This window comes from Solanum verrucosum, unplaced genomic scaffold, assembly GCF_900185275.1.
Source record: "Solanum verrucosum unplaced genomic scaffold, falcon-dt-bn FXZP01000085.1, whole genome shotgun sequence".
Taxonomy (NCBI): Eukaryota; Viridiplantae; Streptophyta; class Magnoliopsida; order Solanales; family Solanaceae; genus Solanum; species Solanum verrucosum.
The window spans coordinates 1,399,007-1,424,739 of record NW_026019839.1 but is presented as its reverse complement, the minus strand read 5'-3'; the positions used below and the strand labels follow the sequence as shown (position 1 = coordinate 1,424,739).

At 32.8% G+C, this 25,733-nt stretch overlaps 1 protein-coding gene across 1 annotated transcript; it reads right to left on the bottom strand.

Moving 5' to 3' along the window:
* Positions 1 to 1,744: 1,744 nt before the first annotated feature.
* On the bottom strand, positions 1,745 to 25,253 carry LOC125814281 (L-tryptophan--pyruvate aminotransferase 1-like). Its single transcript, XM_049493753.1, has 5 exons — positions 25,138 to 25,253; positions 24,576 to 24,879; positions 2,563 to 2,843; positions 2,127 to 2,419; positions 1,745 to 1,947 (listed from the first exon to the last, which is right to left on the bottom strand). Exons 1-5 carry the CDS (start codon positions 25,236 to 25,238, stop codon positions 1,745 to 1,747), a joined length of 1,182 nt encoding a protein of 393 aa, XP_049349710.1. The 5' UTR covers positions 25,239 to 25,253.
* Between the last annotated feature and the right edge of the window lie 480 nt (positions 25,254 to 25,733).

Genomic DNA, 25,733 nt, shown 5'->3' with positions numbered 1-25,733 from the left:
GTTCAACTAAATTGATGAACTCTCTTATTTTAATATTAAAATGAGTGGGAAATGTTGTGTATATGCATTTTATTATTAAAATATAAAGTGCATATGTTAGTGGGTATAAATTGTGGTAGAAGATGACTATTGGTTCTTGATGACCATTAGTTCTTGTTTTCTTGTAACTTATATGACCATTAGTGTCTTGTAACTTATGTAACATCTATCACGTGTATCTACCCACATTGCTACCCCTCATCTATCCATTGATTATTTGGAAGACTTCTTCACCTATAAATAGTGGTGTTTCTTCCTTTGTGAAGTGTCCCAAGAAAATATGAGATAGTGTTAGCCAAAAAAGATGAGAAGTGTGAAATAATAATTTGTTGTGTAGTAGTGAATGAGTGAGTTGAGACAAAGAATAATATTCTAAGTCTTCAACTATATTCACTATATACAAAAGAAAATATTTATATGCTGAAGGAAGGTGTACTTTTGTGGAGCTTTGGACTCTTCAACTAATCCAGAGTTGCTTGAGTTATACACGTTGTTGGGTTGTTGTATTCTGGATGGGACAAGTCAAGAGTGATACTGCTGGATCAGTGTAGATTATGCCGCAGTGGGCTTGAATCTCCTTAAAGAGAGCGAGATATCCACATCTCAGCCTAAAGATTTATTTATTCATTTTTTGTAATTTTATTTCCAACTGTAATATTTTGTATTTGTGGTTTATATTACACCAACATTCCCCATGGTCAACCTGCCCTCCTTTCAAATAATAAAACAGCTCACGAGCCCTGAAACCTAAATTCCATCAAATTTTGCGCACAAAAAACAAGAACAACAACATGCCAAAAAGACAATAAATGACAAGCATTTCAGGTTGCATCCTAAGTTGCACAAACTCTTCACTTTCAATGTCACATCGGTGCCGAATTCTCCAAAAATAAACTACTTTTTGGAGATTCCTACACACCCATTGACATTTTAGAAGAATCCAAACAACATAAGCGGCATGAACCCACCTGTTATATACTCTAGTTAGCAACCCCAAATCAGGCACAAGAACCCTATCATCCTTCTTCTCTGCACCAGCAAAATACAATGCATCTCCATCTGCATTATCATGATGTGGAGAAATTTACTAGGTTTTCTTTTATTATATATACACCATGTGATTCAATGATCAATATTTTGTTGCACATTTAATGCCTCCACTAAAGTGAGTGTTTGAAAATTTTGTTCACACCCATAGTTTTAGTTTTTCTTTTTCTCCTATATTATTAGTAATACATTGATTTTATTTTTGATCCTTTCTTATGATATCTGATTAATACATTTAATTTTTAATTTGTTATATTACTTAATTATCAATATATCATGTTGAGTTTGTATTGTTACTTCATATTTGACAATAACACAATTCTAAAAATAATATAATCCAAATATATCATTCTTCAACACACTTAAATTAATTGAAAATTAGATATTTCTCAATCTATTATCATAAAGATCAAAAGAACATGAGACCAAAAAAATACTATTATCGGCCCTTTTCTATTTTGGAAACTCTTTTTGGCATTATTCAACCAAGTTCTATCAATTCAAGAAAATATTCTATCCAAAATCAAAGATTCATTGCTGCAAAAAGAAAATCACAATATAAAGTCTAACTATTACCCACTTATTGCTAGAATATTTTTCTAAAAAACACTGATATTATATAAATTTAACGAAGTAATATTTCATGCATAAATATGTCTTAATTTCCATTTGTAGGTCCTTGAATAGCCATAAGCCTTTGTAGAAAAATGTTGAAGTCTTCATCTCTACTCAACATACTTATCCTAACACTTCTTGAATCACTTCCAAATCTTCTTCCACTCCTTGTATGAATCTTGTGTTCTTTAAGAAGCTTTTCACAATCCTCCTCTTCACCTCCTTTGCAAATTAGCCATGCAAATGCTGTTTAAAAAAAAACAATATGAATTTCAAAAGAAAAGAAAACTTTTTTCAAATATATATTGATAATATCATAGCTTATAATCTCAAACGTGACATAACATTGTATTTTTTTTGTGAACTTACGTTAATTTTTAAACAGACTAAAAATAAAATGTTACATTGTAATCTTTTGTAATTACCAGGGTGTGATTCACAAAAGTCTTTTGTGAAGAGGCAATATTGAAGAGGGTATTTCTGGAGGGCAAAAAGGCCATTAGCCATAACAACTTGTCTTAGCCTCTGCCACCTGTCAGTCATAAGAGACTGACTATATTCAAAGAAATTTTTCATATTGGGATCCAAACATCTTTCAGAGATCACTTCAAGAATCTTAGCAGCTCTAAGTTGAGCTTCTTTTGATACACCAATTGTACTAATCTCCATGAACTTTGTCATCTTTCTTGCCACCTCTTTGTCCTTAACAAGTGCCCAACTGCATGTAAATCAAATTATAATAAGTGATAAATTGAAATTTGTATACTTCTAAAAGTTTATATCGAAAGGGGATTGTAGGAACAATGATAATATTGTCTCTAAGTAATCTATAGACTTGTAATTAATTTTTGAAAAACTTACCCAATTCTGGAACCAGCATGGCCAGTGCATTTGGAAATAGTGAAGAGCATAACATTATGGTTGGCAGGTGAGGTAATAGCAGTGTACTGTGGCCAATAATAAGCTAAATCATAGATTAATTTTCCTTGATCTCCATTAACTACAGGCTCTCTAATAACCCCATCAGGATTATTTGGAGATGTAATGAACTCAATATATACTCCATTTTTCTCATAAGTTCTTGCATCTCCTGCCCATTTGTGTAGTCCTGACCTCACAAAATCAGTCACTTCTGGATATGCCTGCAAAAAGACAATTACTTAGTAATTAATCAAGAAATGTCACTTTTAAGTAGACTAACTAAGTCGCATGATGTGTTCCAAGAATTATATATTGTGTTGTATTTAAAGGTGTGGCCTGGTGATTACTGCAATTATCAAAACAAATTATGACTCATGTTATAATTAATGGATCTAACATGTACCAAGAACCATGTGACTATTTAATAAAGAACAAGAACTAATATTTTTAACATGTATTGCAAATCTTTGCATGAACCATGTTTATATATATATATATGGTATGTAACCAACAATGTTTCGTTGACTTTTAATAGGTTAAGTAGAGATTAATCAACATTAGACATATTAAAATAGTATCTAAAGTCAAAAGGAATCATTAACCTTGTTGAGTCTTAAAACCTTAATATATAACGCCTTTTAATAACTTTTAATTTTAGACCACTAATTTTATCAACCATAGACTAGGACATACATCTCAATTTAAATAAATAAAAATATATTGTATAAACACGTACCGAATAAAAAGGTGTAGCTGAAACTACATTGATTGGCTCAAGTTGATCAATAGGAGAAAGAGCATAAAGTGCAGCCTGCATAAGCTGGCTTGATCCAGTGCCAACAATAGTATAATGATCATCCACAATTGCATTTCCAACTACATTGTGCAGCCTCTTAATTTGTTCTTCTAGTTTTGACTCCAAGAACCAACACAAGTTCTTACCATTAGCAAAATAACTCAATGAATCATCACCATTGAATGTTATGTCACACTTGTTCTCCATTTTTCTCCAATATGACTCATACATTGTTGGATCACCACTATACACACACGACAAAATTAAATCCCAAATTAGTATTCTAACAAAGAATTGAGCAATTTGTAACATTTCAATTTTTTTATGAAAAATAGATCTAATCTCTAGAACCATAATAAAGCACTCAACATTGAATAAATCGAAATTGGTGATTTCATATATAAAAATTGAATCAGGAGGATTGACCAAGATCATAAGTATATAACTTATATGAAACATTCTAACGAAAAATGAATTAAAATTGTAAAAGAATACTCACTGATCTAGATTAATAGTGATGGAAGTGTCCTTAGTGTCATTTTCTGGAGTTGCACAAGGGACTGAAGAACACTCAACAAGGCAACCATCTGTTCCATACATCTTTTTCTCTTTTTTTTGTGAAATCTTTAATCAATCACAAATAAATTTATAGGAGAAGAAGATAGATTTGGGGTCTATAAATAGGGAACGAGACAAGTCTAATTGCCATAATTTTTTTTTAACTAATATGCAGAATTTTGACTAGATTTTCTTATTAATTGCACTAGTCAGTATCCACCAAAGTCTTTCTAAGTAATTTGACTAGATTTTTAAATGGGTTCTCCCAATATCTATTTTTAAACATAGTTATTAAGGTATTTATTGGATAGCTCAGTCATGCATTATATTACTTGCACATGTTTATTTGTCATAATATAATTACAATATAATTATAAATGTATTGTTTGGTTGCACAAGAAATCTCTTAAGTAATTGGACTAGATTCTTAAATGGGTTCTCTTAATAAATGCAATTATCTATTTTTAAATGTAGTTATTAAGGTAGGTATTACATAGCTTAGTCATTACACAATATAATACTTACACAGTGTAATAACACAGTTAAATTAATTTTAAAATAAAATTTAATCATAAAAGTTAAAAGTTTATAATTGATAAGTATGTGCCTTTATGAATGATATTAAATTAGGTATTTCAGATACATATTATTTCCTGCTAAACATATATTAATAAATAATCAAATATTTGTAACTAATATTGTAAAAAGTAATTGATAAATATTTTTTTATATCAATAATATTTCAATTTAATTAATTTTTAATTTTAATAGAACACATTTTTTTAAGAACATCATGGACTAAATATTTGAAAAAATATTAATATCTACATGAATCAAAATTATTTTTCTTATAATTGTGATGTTAGGGTTAACTTGCCTTTAATCCCTATCAAGATTTGAATAGGTGGAGTATTTTTTTTCCTTTTTTGGAATATAAATTCAGGATCTCATGATTGTCAATTCACTTCATTGATCACTAAATTGCCCTAAGTGCAACTGTCACGCACCGAGCCTATACCCTGGATGCGACTGACACTCGAGAGCCATTGCTGGTGCTAAGCGAACCCTTGGCCTGACTCAATACTCAGCGAAAGACTTACTCAACAATAAAAGAACTTTAAAGAACGCTTTAACTCAAAGGTATCAAAATACTTAAACTCAGAATGTTTAGAAATAAGCGTTCAACTGGGCAAAGAGGCAACTCAAGTTTCAACATAAATAATGGAAATGAATAAGACTCGTGAACTACTATTGTCTTTCTATCTATGAAGCCTCTAATACTATGAGAGATGTCAGGACAAGACCCCTGATCATACTAATAAATTTGGAATGATAATACATAAAAGAGGGATCCTTTGGAAGCAAGGAGGCTCACCATACAACTCTGGAACTCGACTAGATCAACGAAGTGCTGGTTGATGATCTTGGTTACCTCTGCATCATGAAAGATGCAAGACAAATGGCGTCAGTACATCGAATGTACGAGCATGCAAGGGGAAATCTAAAACATGACATAAGTTTGAACCGAAACTGAAGAAACAACTTACCTCGTCTCAACGCGACTCAACCTTAACTCATTTCAATATAAAGTAATAACAATAAATGCAATATAAAGAAAAGCTTTTAAAACAGAAGGTCGCAACTCAATGTATTGGAAAAATACAATATAACTCAGTTTGTATGTAAAATAACAAAATAAACTCTGTTTGGGAGATTCTCTAACGACAACTATCACTCTGAGCTATGTGATGATACAACGTCTCGACACGCTGCGAGAACTGACTTATACCTTGCTGGGGTATAGAACTCCTCAATTAATTGGATCCACTAAGCTATGATTAAAAGGCAATAAGGAATCATCTAAAAAATATGACCCTTTCTACCACGTTGGCTACATGGTTTATGGGAGTTGTGAGTTGTATAACTCTCCCCCATATCGGTGCTCAATACTACTCCCAAAATATAACTTAGCTCATATGTTTTTTTAAAAAAAGAATTTCCTCATCCTCAACTTTGAGATTATTACTCAAAAGATTTCTTTAAAGATAAATAGTACTCAAAACTCCTCATGAACTCTTTTGGAAATCGGTGTCTCCTTTCATCTTAAATGTAAAAACATTTACTCTTTGGAATACTTAGTTCCCATATATCATTTTAAACAAAATAAACTCAGCTCTATTCTTCCTCAAACTCAAATGCAAAGTCTTAAAACAAGTTTTAAAAGATTGTAAAAAGACTTCTTAAAATGACTCGAAGAACTCTCAAGCCTTGACTCTTATCTCTACCTTGAATTTGAATTATGAATTCAAGGGTTATGATTCATGTTATGAATGATCTCTCTATGTTTAGATGTATTTTAGAGTATGCATATCAAGTAGAAAACATAGGTACGATTCGAGGGAACTCAAATGGAAAGATGGACAGAAGGGTAGGGGACCTGGCGACCCCTGAGTGGCATGGGGCGCTAGCCCCTAAAATAAAGCAGGTGGGTTAGGGAGCACTGAGTGGCGCGGCACCCCAAAGCCCTACCTACAGACACTTGCTTGGGGCGCACTGAGTGGTGTGGCCCCCCACCCCTTTCCCAGGTTTTTGAAGAATTTTCTTGCTTTATTTTCATGTTTAACTCTTTTAGAATCGAACAATTTCCCTCAAAATCTTCTAGATTCTGAGAACGAACATAATTACAATGAAATACACTTTAAATTACTCAAGAAAAATACTCAAACCCAAGATTCTCATCGCAAGAACTCAACAAAAACCTCGTACTTAAAGAATAGATCACAAACTTCAAGAAACTCATCAAGAACTCAACTTTATCAACCTTTATGGATGGATTCAAATATGTAAATTGGTGTGTGGGTGAACGAACCTAACACTATGAAAGCTTAAATACCACTTAGGGATCGAACCTTGGGCGAAATCCCGCAACAAAACTCAAGAATCTTGACGAACACCTTGATCTTTTCTCCTTTTCTCTTCTTCTTGAACTCCTCTCAAAACCCTAAGCGTATTTGGATTTATGAAAACTGACCCAAATCAGATTTGACCCCAAAATATTACTAAAAATTGTTTTAATCTGATTGGGTAAGGAAAAGACCAAAATACCCCTCATATTTTCGGGTAACTTTCCTTAACTGGACAGGCTAACTTCAAACGGGAATATCTCCTTCATACGAGCTCGAAATTTAGCAAACTCGGTGGTGTTGGAAAGAGGATTCCAAGACCTTTCATTTGATGTCTTATGGTCCACCTAAATCATTATGTACTGAAAGTTATGGTCATTTGAAGTTGACCCAAAACTCACAACTTAAGCATAACTTGTAAGATTTCAGATTTGGCTCTTTCCAAATTAGTTCTTTCTATTTTCAGCTCTTTCTAAGGTGGGATGTTACAATATCTCCCCATTGGAAACATTCATCTTCGAATGAGATTACTCTAAGTAGAAATGAGGGTGCAAACATTTACACCCAATATGCAATATATAACACAACACATCAACTTAAAGAGTACTAAGAAACACCCAATATGCAATATATAACACAACACATCAACTTAAAGAGTACTAAGAAAAGAATTAGTACCTTGATTTGAAGCTTCTCCGAGAGTAAAGAGATGTGGGTATCTCTTCTTCATATCCTCCTCAGCCTCCCAAGTAGCTTTCTCAACAAACTGATTCCTCCATAAGACCTTGACTGATGCTACCTCCTTGGTTCTCAACTTGCGAACCTGACGATCCAAAATCTGAACGAAAATCTCCTCATAAGATAGGTTGTCCTTAATACCAATATTTGCAGTCGGTATAATAAGTGAAGGATCGTCCATACACTTCTTTAACATTGAAATGTGAAATATCGGATGGGCCGCTGCTAACTCGTGTGGTAGTTCCAACTCATAGGCTACATTGCCAATCCTCTTGGATATCCTGTAAGGACCAATATACCGGGGACTGAGCTTCCCCTTCTTACCAAATCTCATAACACCCGTCATAGGTGAATCCTTCAAATAAATCCAATCGTCCACCTCAAACTCTAAGTTTCTTCTCCTAACATCAATATATGATTTTTGATGACTTTGCGCTGTTTTCAAACTTTCTTGAATGATCTTCACTTTCTCCATAGCTTGATGAACTAAGTCTAGTCCTATCAATCCAGTTTCACCAACATCAAACCATCCAATAGGAGATCTACATTTTCTCCCATAAAGGGCCTCATAAGGAGCCATCTGGATACTAGAGTGATAACTAATTGTAAGCAAATTCGATGAGAGGTAAGTGATCATCCCAATTACCCTTGAAATTGATCACACACGCCCTCAACATATCCTCTAAAGTCGTAGTCTTTACCGATAAGAAATGGTCTGATTTAGTCATTCGGTCTACAATCACCCAAATCAAATCATGTTGCCTGCGAGACCACGGAAAACCAGTAATCCATATTGATCACCTCCCACTTCCATTCCAGAAGTTATATATTCTGAGCCATACCACCAGGCCTCTGGTGTTCTACCTTGACTTGTTGGCAATTCGGGCACTTTGCAATGAACTCTATAATACTCTTATTCATACTACTCCACCAACAGACTTCTCTCAAGTCAAGATACATCTTTGTGAAACCCGGATGGATAGAATATCTTGAGCTATGAGCTTCCTCCATGATCCTCTCTTGAAGTTCATCCACCCTTAGCACACACAATCTACCTTGATACCTCAATACACCATCCCCCTCTTGTTCAAAAGTCATCACTTTCTGCTTATGAGCATTTGCCTTCAATTCAAGCAAAATAGGTTCTTGGTCTTCTTTCTCTTTCACTTCGGACACTAGCGATGATTCAACCCCATTTATCACCAATACTCCTCCTTCATTGGAATCCATTAATCGAACTCCCAATCGTGCAAGTCTATGCACATCTTTTACTAACTCTCTCTTGTCTTTCTCAAAATGGGTCGTACTACCCATAGACTATCTGCTTAAAGTATCAGCAACAACATTAGCCTTACTTGGGTGATAGAGAATACTAATGTCATATTACTTGAGTAACTCCAACAACCTTCTCTTTCAGAAATTAAGCTCTTTCTGACTGAATACATACTGAAAACTCTTGTGAACGGTGAACTCATCTACATGAACACCATAAAGATAGTGACGTCATATTTTCAAAGCAAATACTACATCAGCCAACTCTAGATCATGGGTTGGGTAATTCCTCTCATGAATCTTAAGCTGTCTGGATGCATAAGCTATAACCTTGCCATTCTGCATTAATACACAACCCAGTCCAACTTTGGATCATCACAATACACAACAAAACCTTGTGTATCCTCCGGTAAGGTGAACATTGGGGCAGTAGTCAACCCAACTTTCAATTCTTTAAAGCTCTTCTCACAAGCTTCCAACCATTAAAACTTTATTGTCTTCTAAGTCAACTTAGTCAATGGGGATGAAATAGATGAAAACCTCTTGACTAACCTCCTATAATAGCCAGCCAATCCCAAGAAACTCATAATATAAGTTGGAGATGTGGGTCTAGTCCATTTCTGCACTGCCTCTATCTTTTGAGTTTCAACTCGAATCCCATCACCTGAACAATGTGGCCTAAGAATGCCATAGACTCAAAACAAAATTTACACTTAGAGAATTTAGCATACAGCTCTCTATCCTTGAGAGTTTGAAGAACTACTCTGAGATGACTAGCATGATCTTCATCATTCCTCGAATAAATTAGAATGTCATCAATGAACACGATAATCCAGATATGGCTTAAAGACTATGTTCATAAGGTCTATGAATGTTGCAGGACCATTAGTCAAACCAAAAGACATGACTAGGAACTCATAATGACCATAACGGGTCCTAAATGTTGTCTTAGGGATGTCACTTCTCTTACTCTCAATTGATGATAGCCAGATCTAAGGTCTATCTAAGAAAAATAAGTGGCACCCTGAAGTTGATAAAAAAGATCATCAATTCTCGGAAGAGGATACTTATTCTTGATAGTAACCTTGTCAATTGGCAGTAATCTATACACATCCTAAGTGAACCATCTTTATTCCTCACAAATAAGATCGGAGTTCCCCAAGGTGAGACATTTGGTCGAATGAAACCTTTCTCAAGAAGGTCTTTTAACTATTATTTTAAGGTCTTTCAACTCAGCTGGAGCCATTCTATATGGAGGAATAGAGATAGGACGAGTATCATGAAGAATATCTATACCAAAGTTTATTTCTCTCTCAGGAGGGACTCCAGGTAGATCATCTGGAAAGACCTCTAGAAACTCACTCACAACTGGAACTGACTGAATATGTGGTGACTTAACACTAGTCATTAACTCTGACTAAGTGATAGATGCACCCCTTGGAAACTAACTTTCTCGCCTTAAGGTACGAAATAAAATGACCATTAGGCACTGTTTAACTACTCTTTCATTCTATAACTGGCTCATTAGGAAACTGGAACTTAATTACTCGAGTTCTACAATCGACTTAGGCATAACAAGCATGAAGCCAGTCCATACCTAGAATGACATCAAAATCTACCATGTCTAACTCGACTAAGTCATCCATGGTGTCCTTGTGATTGATGGAAATGGTATAATCACGATAAACTCTCTTAGCTAGAATAAACTCACCAACAGGCGTGGAAACACTGAAAAGCTCAAGAAGTTGTTCGGGAATAATATCAAACCTCATAGCTATATATGGAGTCACAAAAGATATACTTGCACCTGGGTCTAGTAAAGCATAAACATCAAAAGTAAAAACTTTGATCATACCAATGACAACATCAGGTAAATTATCCTCTGTCTGGCGGAGCCACTGAAGAAGATTGGGCTCCATTCCCCCCCCCCCTCCCCTTCCCTCCCTTCATTGCCATTACATTGCATGTTCTTAGGATACTCTCTCATGAAGTGACCATTCTAACCACACTTGAAGAAACCAGTGGAGCCATCATGACACATCCCTGAGTGGTTCCTACCACACTTAGCACATGTAGGAGTCCCATTACCTCCTTGTGCCACACTACCTTGAGACTGAGCAGGTCTAGCTCTGAAGTTCTACGAATTTTGATTCTTGAACTCACGTTTGTTCCTTGGTGTATATGCACTATCAGATGGAAAAGGTCCATTTGGTTTGTGTTGAAAAGAATATCGGTTTGCATTACTCTTCTGCTGCCCATACTCATTTCATGTTGTCTTAGCCTTCTTGTTTCAGAACTCTTCTATATCCCTCGGCTTAATTATCTACCTCAACATGTTGCACATGGATCATCAGCCTTGCTATGACCATGTCCCCGATCAACATCGCAACCTTACCCTCTTTGCTTGATGAACACCTTGAACTTTTTTTCTTTTTCTCCTCTTCTTAAACTCCTCTCAAAATCTAAGCGTATTTGAATTTATGAAAACTGACCCAAATCAGATTTGACCCAAAAATATTACTAAAAATCGTTTTAATCTGATTGGGTAAGGAAAAGACCAAAACACCTCTCATATTTTCGAGTAACTTTCCTTAACTGGATAGGCTAACTTCAAACGAGTATATCTCCTTCATACGAGCTCGAAATTTAGCAAACTTGATGGCGTTGGAAAGAGGATTCCAAGACCTTTCATTTGGTATCTTATGGGTCACCTAATTCATCTTGTACTGAAAGTTATGGTCGTTTGAAGTTGACCCAAAACTCACAACTTAAGCATAACTTGTAAAATTTCAGATTTGGCTCTTTCCAAATTAGCTCTTTCTAAGGCGGGATGTTACAGCAACATGAATTATAGTTCGTAGAACACATTATTGTAATGAGACCCCAAGTCATTTATGACTTGCTGGGACTGACAGTTCGGTCACCTGGTCGTTCGTTTGGTCTTGGTGTGAGTTTTTTGTATTTTGGAGCTTATGAGCCTTGAACGATCATTTTCAATCAAAAGTTCAAGAAGATGACATCGGAATCCAATTCTGATGACTCCATCAGCTCCGAAAGGGTCATGTTAGGCTAATAGCATGGTCGACATGACTCTTGAGGTTTTCAGTATTAGTCGGTGCAATTATGCGTTTTAACTTTAAGTTTAAGCCTAAGTTTGACTTTGGTCAACATTCTGAGTAAACGCGCTCGGATGAGCATTCCGTCAGCGCGGTTAGCCCCGGAATGTCGAGTTTGGTATAGATTGACCCTTCTTTTGTGTCCTGAGGTTTTCGATAACTTTTCGATCCCTTTTGTGGGTTTTGACTTAAAATGACTTTTGGAAGTGAGACCTACTTTTTATCGAGATGACCTCTGATGGAAATTTCGACTAAACCGTTGAGTCCGGAATATCAAATTTGGTATGATTGCATATCTCGTTTGCATGCACGGGGTTCCGAACGAGTTCGGAGCACCCCATCGGAGTTTTAATTTTGGAAAAAAATTGCAGAAAATCTGCTATAAATGCAGAAAATCAGCAACATTTTCCAAACCTTCAAACTCTCATAACTTTCTCGTCTTGTATCCGAATTAGGCAATTCGAAGTGCAGGAGCTTTGTATTTTCATTGGCTTCGCTGTAGAGTGCTCAGAAATTATTGTGTGCACGTAGTTCGAGGTAATTTCACGATTAACCTGACTGCAGTACCTTTTTTCGAGCCTTTGTTTTTGTCATTCTTGTTTTGGTCATATCTCTTTCATTTTAGCTCGGTTTTGGGTGATTCAAAGTCCCACGTGTTCAGAATTGTCGTGACTTCGTCGTAGAATGTTCAATGAGTGTTGGGCACCTTTTGATTCTCATTTATTCCAAGTTTAGACTGCTGATGTAGGTTTTCTTTTAGTTGATTAAAGTGTGGTTTTTTGCTTGTTGGTTTTTGCTGTGTTTTGAGCCTCGAATTATGTTCCATTTTGGAACACAAGTTTGGGGTGATGTTTAGGGTCTCTTGTCGGAGTCAAATTCGGACAATTCGGTGCGGGTCCCACGATTCTAGTTTTGACTCCAAAATTGACCCGTCTCCATTTGTGGTGATTTTGGTGTCTAAACGACCGTACTAATGTTGTGATCCTATATTTGATAGAGTGATAGCGTTCAAAGGTCGTTCGGGAAGGAAAAGCTCTGATAAAGTGATTTGGAGAGCGCGCAATCGGCCTTAAGGTAGGCTACGACTTCCTTTCTTTTAGATTGAGCTTAATTGTGTAAAAGCATGTTGATTGGGATGAATTGTGGGTGGGTACCAGTTTCCTACCTTACTTTGGTTAGATACCTCATGTTAGGATCGATTGGCCATATTTTGGGTGTAGTATCATGTTAACCGGTTTAGTAGAGTTGCATGCTTATGTGCTAAATGCTATTGTATGCTTGTATGCTATATTTTGTATGCCTTGTTCATCCTTAACCGTAAGCATGATGTCCTTAGTCTAGGTTAGGCTAGCATTGCCTTAGACTTATGACTCGTGTGGGCTGGATAGCCTTGACTTCCTGCCGACGTCGTTCGGATGACTTAGCTCCTTGTAGAATGGAATAGCAGACTTGAGTCTGATAGTTTGAGCCTTAGATTAGGTGTTATCGCTGCTTGTTGCACTTCTATATCTTCTTCATCTAGTTCTGACGCGTTCTCGAAGGTTTAGTGCATCACTAAAGGTGTGGGATTGAGATAGTTTAGGCTTGGAGCCTTTTTGTACATATGGAGGTCCAGTTAGGTTTAGTTTAGTTGTACTTAGTTTGTTTCTGGTATGCTCGTGTGCTTTTTTTTCATATCCGCTTTGACCTCTCTGTGTCTAGATTCTATCTTTTCTTATTATTTTTACCCATTTTTGCTCAGTCGGCCTATGATGCCTACTGAGTACCTGTTGTGTTGGTACTCATGCTACGCTCTGCATCTATTTCGTGATGCAGGTCCCAGTACCAGTTTCCAGCGGTAATTAGTTCCAGCCTTCTTTTGCAGCTGTGATTCGGAGACGAGGGCGAGCACTTGGCATTTTGGGTTTGTTCTGTCTCCTTCTTTTGTTTTTAGCTAGTCTTATTGCCTTTGAGACACGCTCTGTTGTGGTCCACTTTTGGGACTTGTACTCTTTATTAGATAGCTCTGTACTAGTGACTTCCAGGTTCTGGGAGGGATTTCTGTATATATTTATTTTGGGCTGCTTCCGCCTTGTTATTCTTGTTTAGATTATTGTTTTCGCTAGTTTCTGCCCTTTCGCTCATTGCTTGATGTTCTGGGTTACGGGTTGGTTTACCTACTAGTATGGTATAGTAGCTGCCATCATGACTCGAGAAATCGGGTCGTGACAATTATGTGACTTAATTAGTCTAAGTGAGCTTTCTTTAATTATAACTAATATTAATTATATTCCATATGTTTAAATTTCAATAGAGATAGAAGGCAAGTCAACTTTGACACCGTACTTACAAGAAAAATAATTATGATTCATGTTATAACTAATGGATCTGCATGTACCAAGAATCATGTGATTAATTAATAAAGAAACAAGCACAAATCTTTGCATGAACCATGTTCCTAAATGTTTCTTCAGGATACAATGTAGGTAACCAACATTGTCCCAGAGAGAGACATGGCATATTAACAAAAGTGAAGAAGTATCCTTGAGTCCTTGACTCTTTAATAGGCTAATTAGAGATTGATCGAGAGAGACATGGCATATTAACAAAAGTGAAGAAGTATCCTTGAGTCCTTGACTCTTTAATAGGCTAATTAGAGATTGATCAACATTTAACCTGTTAACATACAATACTTTATCCATTTTAATTTACTTATTCTATTTTGATTTGACATAAAATTTAAGAAAATAAAAATAACTTCTGAAACATTGTAGGAAACTAGAAATATTAGTTGACATCACTAATAACATTTCCACATGACTATGGTCATTTGCCAAAGTGCTTAGGGATCAACCAGAGCTTTCTTATTGGTTGGTATCCCACCATTGTAAGTTATATATAATTTACTTCACTCTTTTGTAACGACATTCTAGATCCTAGCAACACAACATCAATATACTATTTTTCTTGAAGTTTCAAGCATTCTTTATTGTAACACCTCAAAAAAAAAAAAAAAGAGATCCGAATTATTCTTTGTATATGTATAAATCGAATTTAAGATTTTTAATTTGTATATGTGTATTAAGGTCCATATATTAGTGAGGAAAGTATTTCGAATGTGATTCATGTTATAATTAATGGATCTAGCATGAATGAAGAACCATGTGATTAATTATTAAAGAACAAGCACTATATGTTTATTTATGATACAATGTAAGTAACAAACATCGTCTCAGTGAGAGACATGGTATGTTTACATAATTAAAGCATTATTAAGCACCATGTTTCATGACTTTTAATAAGTTAATTAGAAATTGATCAACATTAGTCAAAAGGAATTAGTAGTCTACTGAGTCTGAGTCTAGAAACTTTTAAAAATATATATATATATCAAATTATTTTTGAAAGGTGTTTTTTAAATAAAATTTAACTTCAGACCACTAATTTAATTGAGTATAGTATATCCATCACAATTTAAATATAAATATCCATACTAAAAAAATTATTTGTAAATGCATAATGAATAAAAAGGTACAACTTAAACTACATTGATGGGCTCAAATTTATCATGAAGTGCAGGTTGGATCTTGTGCCAACAATAATATAATGATGGTCCGACTTAGCAATATATAGCTAGGGCGATCAGTCGGACATCCTTTGTCAAAAAATTATAATATATATAAAATAAAACAAAAATTATACAAAACATATAGATTGCAAGTTTTCATACATATATCTTGAACACCCTAAATTAAATTTCTGATTTCGTTACTACATCCCCAACCATATTGTGCAGCCTCGTAATTTCTTCCTTTACTCCAAGATTCAGCACAAGCACCTATCATTAGCAAAATAACTCTACTTAATACTTAATATCCGTGCTAGTGAGAGATAGCAGATAGAAAGGAGCAGGTAGCATCAAGTGCTAACATCTTCACTAAAAGATATATTATGTAAATAGAATAAAAATGATTTTTTTGCTTTTAAATTGTTAATCTTCTTGACATAATCTTTTTTTTTTTTATTGAATTTCCTTATTTGAATTCTGACTCCCCAATCAATAAATAAAATTAAAATTAATCGAAGTGAAGTAAAACTAACTCATCCAACATACAATTAAAATGTTGGCCAAAGTGGCAGGAACATAACGACCCAACATCCAAACAGAAACTAAAAAATACCTAAATAAAGAGGTCAATTATGTTTCATTAATATTTTATAGAAGGTTGGTTCTCTTTGATACCAACAATCAAATTGAAAGTCAAACTTACATCACATGCAATTATTCTGATGTAGTTCATGGAGAAACCGAGAGTAATGATAGATTTAATATATTTTTTTGGTCAATGAAAATAATATGTTTGTGGAACATAATTATGCCCGAGGTTTTAGAATGCATGAGATGGTTTAGAATGTTTTTGGAATGCTTTACAATTTTTAATTGAAAGAAAAATTACATGAAATCTGGTGTTAGTAAATTGAGTAAAGACTCCATTACAGCCATCAGTCAATTGAGTAAGGACTCCAGATTTCGACAAATAAAAAACTTTTAACATAAATGCCAGATAGGTTTGTGTCGAATCCTTTATAAGTAGTGCATTTTTTGAAAGATTCGACGGATGTGGCAACATTTTTGGAGAGTCCGGGCAACATAGAATTGAAACTAAGCAGAGAAGCCAAAAAGTTCAACCTTGTTCATAAATTCGTCCAAATTGGGAATGCCTAAACTCCATCAAATTTTGCACACAAAAAACAAGAACAACAACATGCCAAAAAGAAGATAAATAACAAGCATTTCAGGCTGCATCCTAAGTTTCACAAATTCTTCACTTTTAATGTCGCATTCATGTCGAATTCTCAAAAAACAAATTACTTTTGGAAAATCTGACACACATCCTTTGACATTTTTAAAGAATCCGAACAACATAGGCTGCATGAACCCACATATCATCCTTCTTCTCTGCACCAGCAAAATACGATGTATCTCCATCTACAATATCATGATGTGGGGAAATTTACTAGGTTTTCTTTTATTATTTATTACCTATTCATTAGTTTTATCAATCATTACACCACATTAATATTTGCCCAGGTAAAATTTTTTTTAATTAGTTGAACATTAATCTACAAGTCTTATCAGTGGCAGAGCAGATCTATCTTAACAGTGAGATTCGAACTCAGGATCAACAACATTAAGAGAGCCTTAGGCACGCACCCAAAAACCAATGGATCAGTCAAATCCTTTATTCATTGGGTACTCTATGTAAATTTTATATAAATACTTCTTAATTTCTATATATATATATATATATTTATTTTATTTTTTTGAGATAAAATTAATAGGTGCTTGAGCATCCAGTGGACTCTATATTGATGCCCATGATTTAGAAGATTCATGCATATAAATGTTTAATTAGTTATTATATATATATATATACACTTCAATGATCAATATTCTATTGCACAGTTAATGTCCACTAAAGTAATTTAGGCTTGCTTTTATAATATTTTATTGCACATTTAATGTCCTCCACTAAGGTGGGTGTTTGAAAAACTTTGTTCACACCCATAGTTTAAGTTTCTCTTTTTCTCCTATATTATTAGTAATAAATTGTCAAGACCTAAAAATGGACGTGATGACACTCGTCTTAACCCACCAAGATAAATCAGCCTAAAACTCAACCATTACAATAAAATGCGAATTTTTTTTATAATAAACTCAAATATATCCCCAAAATCTGGTTGTCACGTGTACAAGCCTCTAAAGTATTACAATTGAATCAAAAGAAAAATACAAGTCTCATATGACATTGTTTCTAGAGTAGAACAAGATCATAAACAGGAGTAAGAAGGATCGCTGAGAAGACAAACAACTACCTCACAAATCTCCCAGAAGCCTTGGAAAAGAAAAGAATGACAAGTACCACAAAAATCCAGGCTCGTAACCTACAAAAAATTTGTAGAAGCAAGGGGTGAGTACCAAACCACACGATACTCAGCAAGTAAACCTCTAAACACGAGCTAAGGGGATAGAATACAAGTACTTCTTACACCCCAACCGAACCTTTACAACTACAATCTGTATAAAACCAGCCCAACCTAACAGTTCACAGTTTACAAAGCACATAGCTCAACACAACACTCTAACAATTTCATATCCTCAACAACAACAATAGTTTCATATCCTCAACAACAACACTCTAACAATTGCATATCTTCAACAATAAGCCCAATATTCATTAGTCACAAGTTTCATAGAAAGGCACTCGCAAGATCAGCAACACACAAGATCAAGTTCACCAATAATAAAGAAGTGCAATGCAATGAAATGCAATGTCAAGTATAGTGATGCATGTCTGACCTAATGATACACACCCGTTGTCTCTCAGTCCGGGACCCATGGGGGACATATATGCCCATGCATCCATCGCTGCGCGCGATACGACCCTCGATAATAGTAACCATTGCGTGCGATATGTCTCTCGAAATATAGTATATGTCGCGGCGCGCGACACGTCCCTCGAAATATAGTATCCATCGCGACGCGCGATACGTCCCTCGAAATGGTACATCCTCTTTATTTTCTTATTCTTTCTCAATACACATAACACTTGTCACAACCATGTCTCAGAATAATGCAAATGACATGTTCACACAAATAATGAAGAGATGACCATTTTCATAACATTGCACAATTCACAACAACACAATCAGGATACAACATTAACAATGATTCAACAAGCCTTTTAAACAATTCTCAACACATCACACAAACAATTGATCACATTGCCTTTTATTATCCCTTTCTCATCATTAGAATTAATCAATGTGGACAAGCCAACCCATCACCAAGCCTCATTACCCTAAACACATATTACAAGGAAATACATGAATTCCATACACTTAACAAGGGTTTAGAAATCCACTTGCCTCAATCAATCAAGATTTCACTCTGAAACTTGAGTCTTCCCCTTTCGTTGAACTTCCAACTCAAAGCAATCTATTCAAATAAATGACACACAATAAGATTTCAAAACTAACAACACCCATATTACTATAGGTTTAGCCTAGACCCAAAAGATCACCTAAATCTATAATCAAGACCCTAAGTTCCAATTCTTTTCCAATATCATAAATATAATAATATTAATTAAAAAGAAAGCCAACTAGTTATGAACCAGTGGCGGCAACCATGCCAATTCTCTTAATACCTACACCCAAACTAATAACCTATCCATCCAAAGTATAAATTAAGCATTTTCCAATTTCAATTTATTATTCACTACGGAAAGAATGAATTGAAATTAATGCCAACCTCCAGATCTTGTTCCCCTCAAAACTTCCAACCAATATAATCCTTCCAATTTCTAATGATTAATTAATCATATATCAATTATTGTCATAATTATCCAATATCAGTATTAAAAGCTTATGCCTTTACTGAAGGACTACAAACAGCGAAAAAAATAAATATATATGCCATTCACAGATTTTGTCAAAATCTGACCCTTTTTCCCCTCAACTCCACGTTACCATAAATTAACAATAACCGACTATCTGTGTATCCATAAAATAATAAGAATTAAGGTTGTGATTATACCTTATATTTGATTCCATCGAGTTTTTACAGAGATGCTACGGCTGATTTTGAGTTTGACACAGAACATCCATCCTCAGTTAAGTTAATTTGTATGGGCCAAGTGGTATAGGGTTTTAACTTAAAATATATTATATATGGATTTGGCTCATTTAACCATCAACTAATAAAAATTAATTATTTAATAAATACCCATTAACTAAATAACCGTAGTTAAATAAATAGTTCAAAATTCCCAACCAACTTCACCAACTGATCAAAAGTGACTCAAGGCAACTATCGAGATGGGTAAAACGGTAATTTTGTAAAAATTTCTAAAAAATGACTTTTCAGGTCATTACGTAAATTAATTTTTTTTTATCCTTCCTTATGATATCTGACTAATTAAATACATCTAATTTTTAATTAGTCATATTACTTAATTATCAATATATCATGTTGAGTTTGTATTGTTACTTCATACTAGTATACGTGCCCGCGCAATGCGTGGATAATATTTAAAAAAAAATGTTATATTTATGCTTGAATATATAGTATACACTTGTATACATGAAAAAAATCATTTAAATTAGTGTATCAACTATTAACACGTAAATCAACTTTTATATATAAATATGTATAACATAGTTTGATCCCATTAATGACTATAGATTTCATGTCGATAAAATTTTTGCTTGTTTTTAGAGTTTTTTTAGTTGCTTCACGTGTTGCTCTTCAACATATTTCTTTGTTTTAAAATTTTATTTATTTATGCTCTTTCATTCTATAAATTAAATTCTTTCATAATTTGAATTTCTTAATAATAATTTTAGCATTTTTTTAATATGCATAAAATAATAGTGTATATAATAGATGAAAATACGCATAAAACTTTTTAAATGTAATATTCAATTATGATAAAATCCACTTAAGTACAACATAAGTTAATATAATACAAATTAATCTCACTTTACATATAATACAAACTAATCTAATAAAGTATATGTTTTACAATTTATGGTTATTTTTTTATAATATTACCCATTAACTCTACTTTATCAAAAGAAGTACTCGAATGGGTATCTATTTAATATCACAACTATAATTTTATTTAGAGAATCTTATGAAAATGTAAAACTTGACTCAAATCATTTTATTTGTAAATAATTTCCTTCTTTATTGCATTTAAAATATGATTGATACTCCTTTGTTCTAAGAAGTCCACCTATAGGTTATTAGATTTTATTGCAAGTCATCAATCAATTACAAACAATATCAAAATAACACATGAGTTAGAATCACTCTACTCTGTTAATTTGAACAAAAGTATAATTCAAGTCATTTAATATGAATTAGTTTGTTTAAAGAAGATTAGTTTGTTGTTATATTTTACCCTTGAATTTTCTTAAATACAATGCATTATTTTTCTTATAATTTATATATGTTTGAGTTGAGAGAAAAATAATAAATGAAGAAGATCAATACAAAAAAAATTGTAATTAACAATAATTAATAAAAGAGGATCAATTTGTTATTCTTATCCTTATCCTTTCTATTTTACCCTTTACCTACATTTCATCCCTTTTATTCGTTTCATCTTCTTTTCCTTGTTTCTTTCTTTAATTCTCTTTTATTTGTTTGTTAGATTGAAAAAAAAAACTATTTTTTAATAAATGTTAGTAAGGATAAATAAATAAATTGTGAGCAGATATAGGTCAATTTCCATTTATATTACATAGAGAGATAGTATTATTATCTTCCTTTATATGTAAATTCAATATAGTTAAATATATTTATAACATCTGAAAAGATAAATTTATGAAATAGTAAGAGTTTATTTAAAATTCCATAATCATGAGTTTCTAGTTTTAATTAAGTTAATAATTTAAAAATATAATATCTTCAAATTTAAATACTTCTAATCTTTTAATTCAAAATTTCCATCATAGTTTCATCATTCATTTGCAAATTAAAAAAATAAGATTAAAAAATTATAAATATGAAAGATGCTAAACAAAGAATCATAAATTATATGTAAATACATTCAACACAGTTTGATTTTGAAACAAAACATAAGATTAAAACAATAAAAATATATTATATGTTTGACATAGTTATCGGATATAGTCTTAAAAGTGATTCTCCTTCTTCAACTACATATATTCATCACAGAAATGGCTTGATCCTAACTTCATCAACTGATCATCTTCAACATCTAAAACTTCCAAAATAAAGTACAATTATTGATAATGTATACCACATAAAACAGAAGAATAAGAGAGGAAATATGATTTAAAAAAATTACCTTTTCATGAATGGTAAGCATTATTATTGCCTTGAATTTTCTTTATTGAAATGCATTTTTTTCCCCTGGAAAAACTAAAGAAAGGACTGTCCTATTTAAATTTACTAAATCAATACGGTTGAGTTTTTTTTGGGGTAGGAAGTTAAGAAGTCAAGTGGGTGAGGAATTTCAAGGATAATTATTTGTAGTTGAAGTTTCTTTTTATTTTTTAAAAACAAAATATGTTTTTAAAAAAAGAATAAATAATTAGATAGCGTTAAAAATTGTGTAGCAATAGATGTGTATTGGACAGTTTTGATATAATAATATCTTATATTTTTCTGTTTATATAATAATATTTTCATTACTATTATTTATATTGCTTAAATATGCTTTAAAGTTATTTAAACGTTAAGTTTCAAAATGTTTTTTTAAAAAAAAAATGTTTTATATTGTTATTATTTTTAAAACTGAATTTAAACATTAAGTTCCAAAACTACTTTTTTAAAAGCTGTTTTATATTGTTATTTGTTTTCAAAATTGAATTTAAACGTTATGTTTCAAAACTGTTTTTCTTCTAAAACTGTTTTATATTGTTGCTTGTTTTTAAAATTGAATTTATTATTTAAATTAACTAAGTATATCATTTTTAAAACTAAAAATTCAAAAATAATTGTGTTACTGACATGTGGCGTTTTTTCCTCTCCTATTAGATATAGATAGATTTGACAATAATACAATTCTAAAAAATAATCCAACTATATCATACTTCAACACATTTAAATTAATTGAAGATTAGATATTTCTTAATCTAACATCATAAAAATCAAAAGAACGTGAGACCAAAAAGTACTATTATCGGCCCTTTTCTATTTTGGAAACTCTTTTTGGCATTAATCAACCAAGTTCCATCAATTCAAGAAATATTCTACTCTTCAACACATCCAAAATCAATGTTTAATTGTTGCAAATAGAAAATGACATTATAAAGTCTAATTATTACCCACTTATAGTTAGAATATTTTTCTAAAAACTGATATTATATAAATTTAACTAAGTAATATTTCATGCATAAATATGTCTTAATTTCCATTTGTAGGTCCTCGAATAGTCATAAGCCTCTTCAGAAAGATGTTGAAGTCTTCATCTCTACTCAACATACTTATCCTAACATTTCTTAAATCACTTCCAAATCTTCTTCCACTCCTTGTATGAATCTTGTGCTCTTTAAGAAGCTTTTGACAATCCTCCTCTTCACCTCCTTTGCAAATAAGCCATGCAAATGCTGTTTCAAAATATAATATGAATTTCAAATTCAAAAGAAAAGAAAACTTTTTTCAAATATATATCGATAACATCATAGCTTGTAATCTGAAATTTGACATAACATTGTAATATTTTTGTTATTACCAGGGTGTGATTCACAAAAGTCTTTTGTGAAAAGGCAATATTGAAAAGGGTATTTCTGGAGGACAAAAAAGTCATTGGCCATAACAACTTGTCTTAACCTCTTCCACCTGTCACTCATAAGAGACTGACTATATTCAAAGAAATTTTCCATTTTGGGATCCAAACAACTATCAGAGACCACTTCAAGAATCTTAGCAGCTCTAAGTTGAGCTTCTTTAGATACACCAATTGTACTAATCTCTATGAACTTTGTCATCTTCTTTGCCACCTCTTTGTCCTTAACAAGTGCCCAACTGCATGTAAATCAAATTATAATGTGTGAGAAATTGAAATTTGTAGACTTCTATAAGTTTGAGTTGTAGAATTAGTCAATGATACTTTGAAGCTAAAAATAGTTGTTGATGTGCTTGATTTTGTGATTGTGACTTCACTTGTAATTAATGTTTGAAAAACTTACCCAATTCTGGAACCAGCATGGCCAGTGCATTTGGAAATAGTGAAAAGCATAACATCATGGTTGGCAGGTGAGGTAATAGCAGTGTACTGTGGCCAATAATAAGCTAAATCATAGATTAATTTTCCTTGATTACCATTAACTACAGGCTCTCTAATAACCCCATCAGGATTATTTGGAGATGTAATGAACTCAATAAAAGGTCCATTTTTCTCAAAAGTTCTTGCATCTCCTGCCCATTTGTGTAGCCCTGACTTCACAAAGTCAGTCACTTCTGGATATGACTGCAAAAAGACAATTACTCTGTAATTAATCAAGAAATGTCACTTTTAAAGTAGACTAACTAAGTCACATGATGTGTTTCAAGAATTATATATCATGTTGTATTTAAAGGTGTAGCCTAGTGATTATTGCAATTATAAGAAAGAATTATGATTCATGTTATAATTAATGGATCTAATATGTACCAAGAACCATGTGACTAATTAATAAAAAACAAGCACTAATATTTTTAATATGTATTGCAAATCTTAGCATGAACCATGTTCTATATTATAAGTTTCTTTAGAATACAATGTAAGTAACCAACATTGTCTCAGCGAGAAACATGGTATGTTAACATAAGTGAAACATTATTAAACACCTTGTTTCGTTGACTATAAATAGGTTAATTAGAGATTGATGAACATGCATTAGGCATGTTAAAATAATATCTAAAGTCAAAAAGAATCATTAGCCTTGTTGAGTCTTAAAACCTTAATATATAGCGCCTTTTAATAAATCTTAATTTTTGACCACTAATTTTACCAAGCATAGGCTAGGACATCCATCACAATTTAAATAAAAATATATTGTATAAACGCGTACCGAATAAAAAGGTGTAGCTGAAACTACACTGATAGGCTCAAGTTGATCAGTAGGAGAAAGAGCATAAAGTGCAGCCTGCATAAGCTGGCTTGATCCAGTGCCAACAACAATATAATAATCATCCACAATTGCATTTTCAACTACATTGTGCAGCCTCTTAATTTGTTCCTCTAGTTTTGACTCCAAGAACCAACACAAGCTCTTACCACTAGAAAAATAACTCAACGAATCATCACCATTGAATGTTATGTCACACTTGTTCCCCATTTTTCTCCAATATGACTCATACATTGTTGGATCACCACTATACACACACAACAAAAATCAAATCCCAAATTAATATTCCAACAAAGAATTGAGCAATTTGTAACATTTCTACATTTTTTTAATGAAAATTGACCTAATCTCTAGAAACATAATAAAGCACTCAACATTGAATAAATCAAAATTGGTGATTTCATATATAAAAGTTGAATCAGGAAGATTGACCAAGACCATAAGCGTATAACTTATATGAAATATTCTAATGAAAAATGAATTAAAATTGTAAGAGAATACTCACTGATCTAGATTAATAGTGGTAGAAGTGTCCTTCGTATCATTTTCTGGAGTTGCACAAGAGACTGAAGAACACTTGACAAGGCAACCATCTGTTCCACACATCTTTTTCTCTTTTTTCTAAAATTTTAAATCAATCATAAATAAATTTATGAGAGAAGAAGATAGATTTGGGATCTATATATAGAGAAGGGGACAAATCTAATTACCAAAAAAAATATTTTTTTAATTAATACACAGAATTTTGGATTATCTTATTAATTGCACTTGCCAATCTCCACAAAAGGCTCTCTAATTAATTGGAGTAGAATTGCAATTATCTCTTTTCTAATCTTGATTTTTTCTTATTTAATTTTAGTTATTCTGAAATTTTCCCATGCAATAAGGAGAATAAATACTGAAGTGTCTATTTGGAAAGCTGCCACATGGTAAGTGAAATTGGTGAGGTTACGTATCACATAGCTTAGTAATTACTTAATATTGAAATTACACATGTTCGTTAGTCATAATTTAATGACAGGATAATTACAAGCATATCATTGATAGTTTAAATATAATTACACAGTTGAATTGATTAAAAAAATAAAAGTATTTATCAAA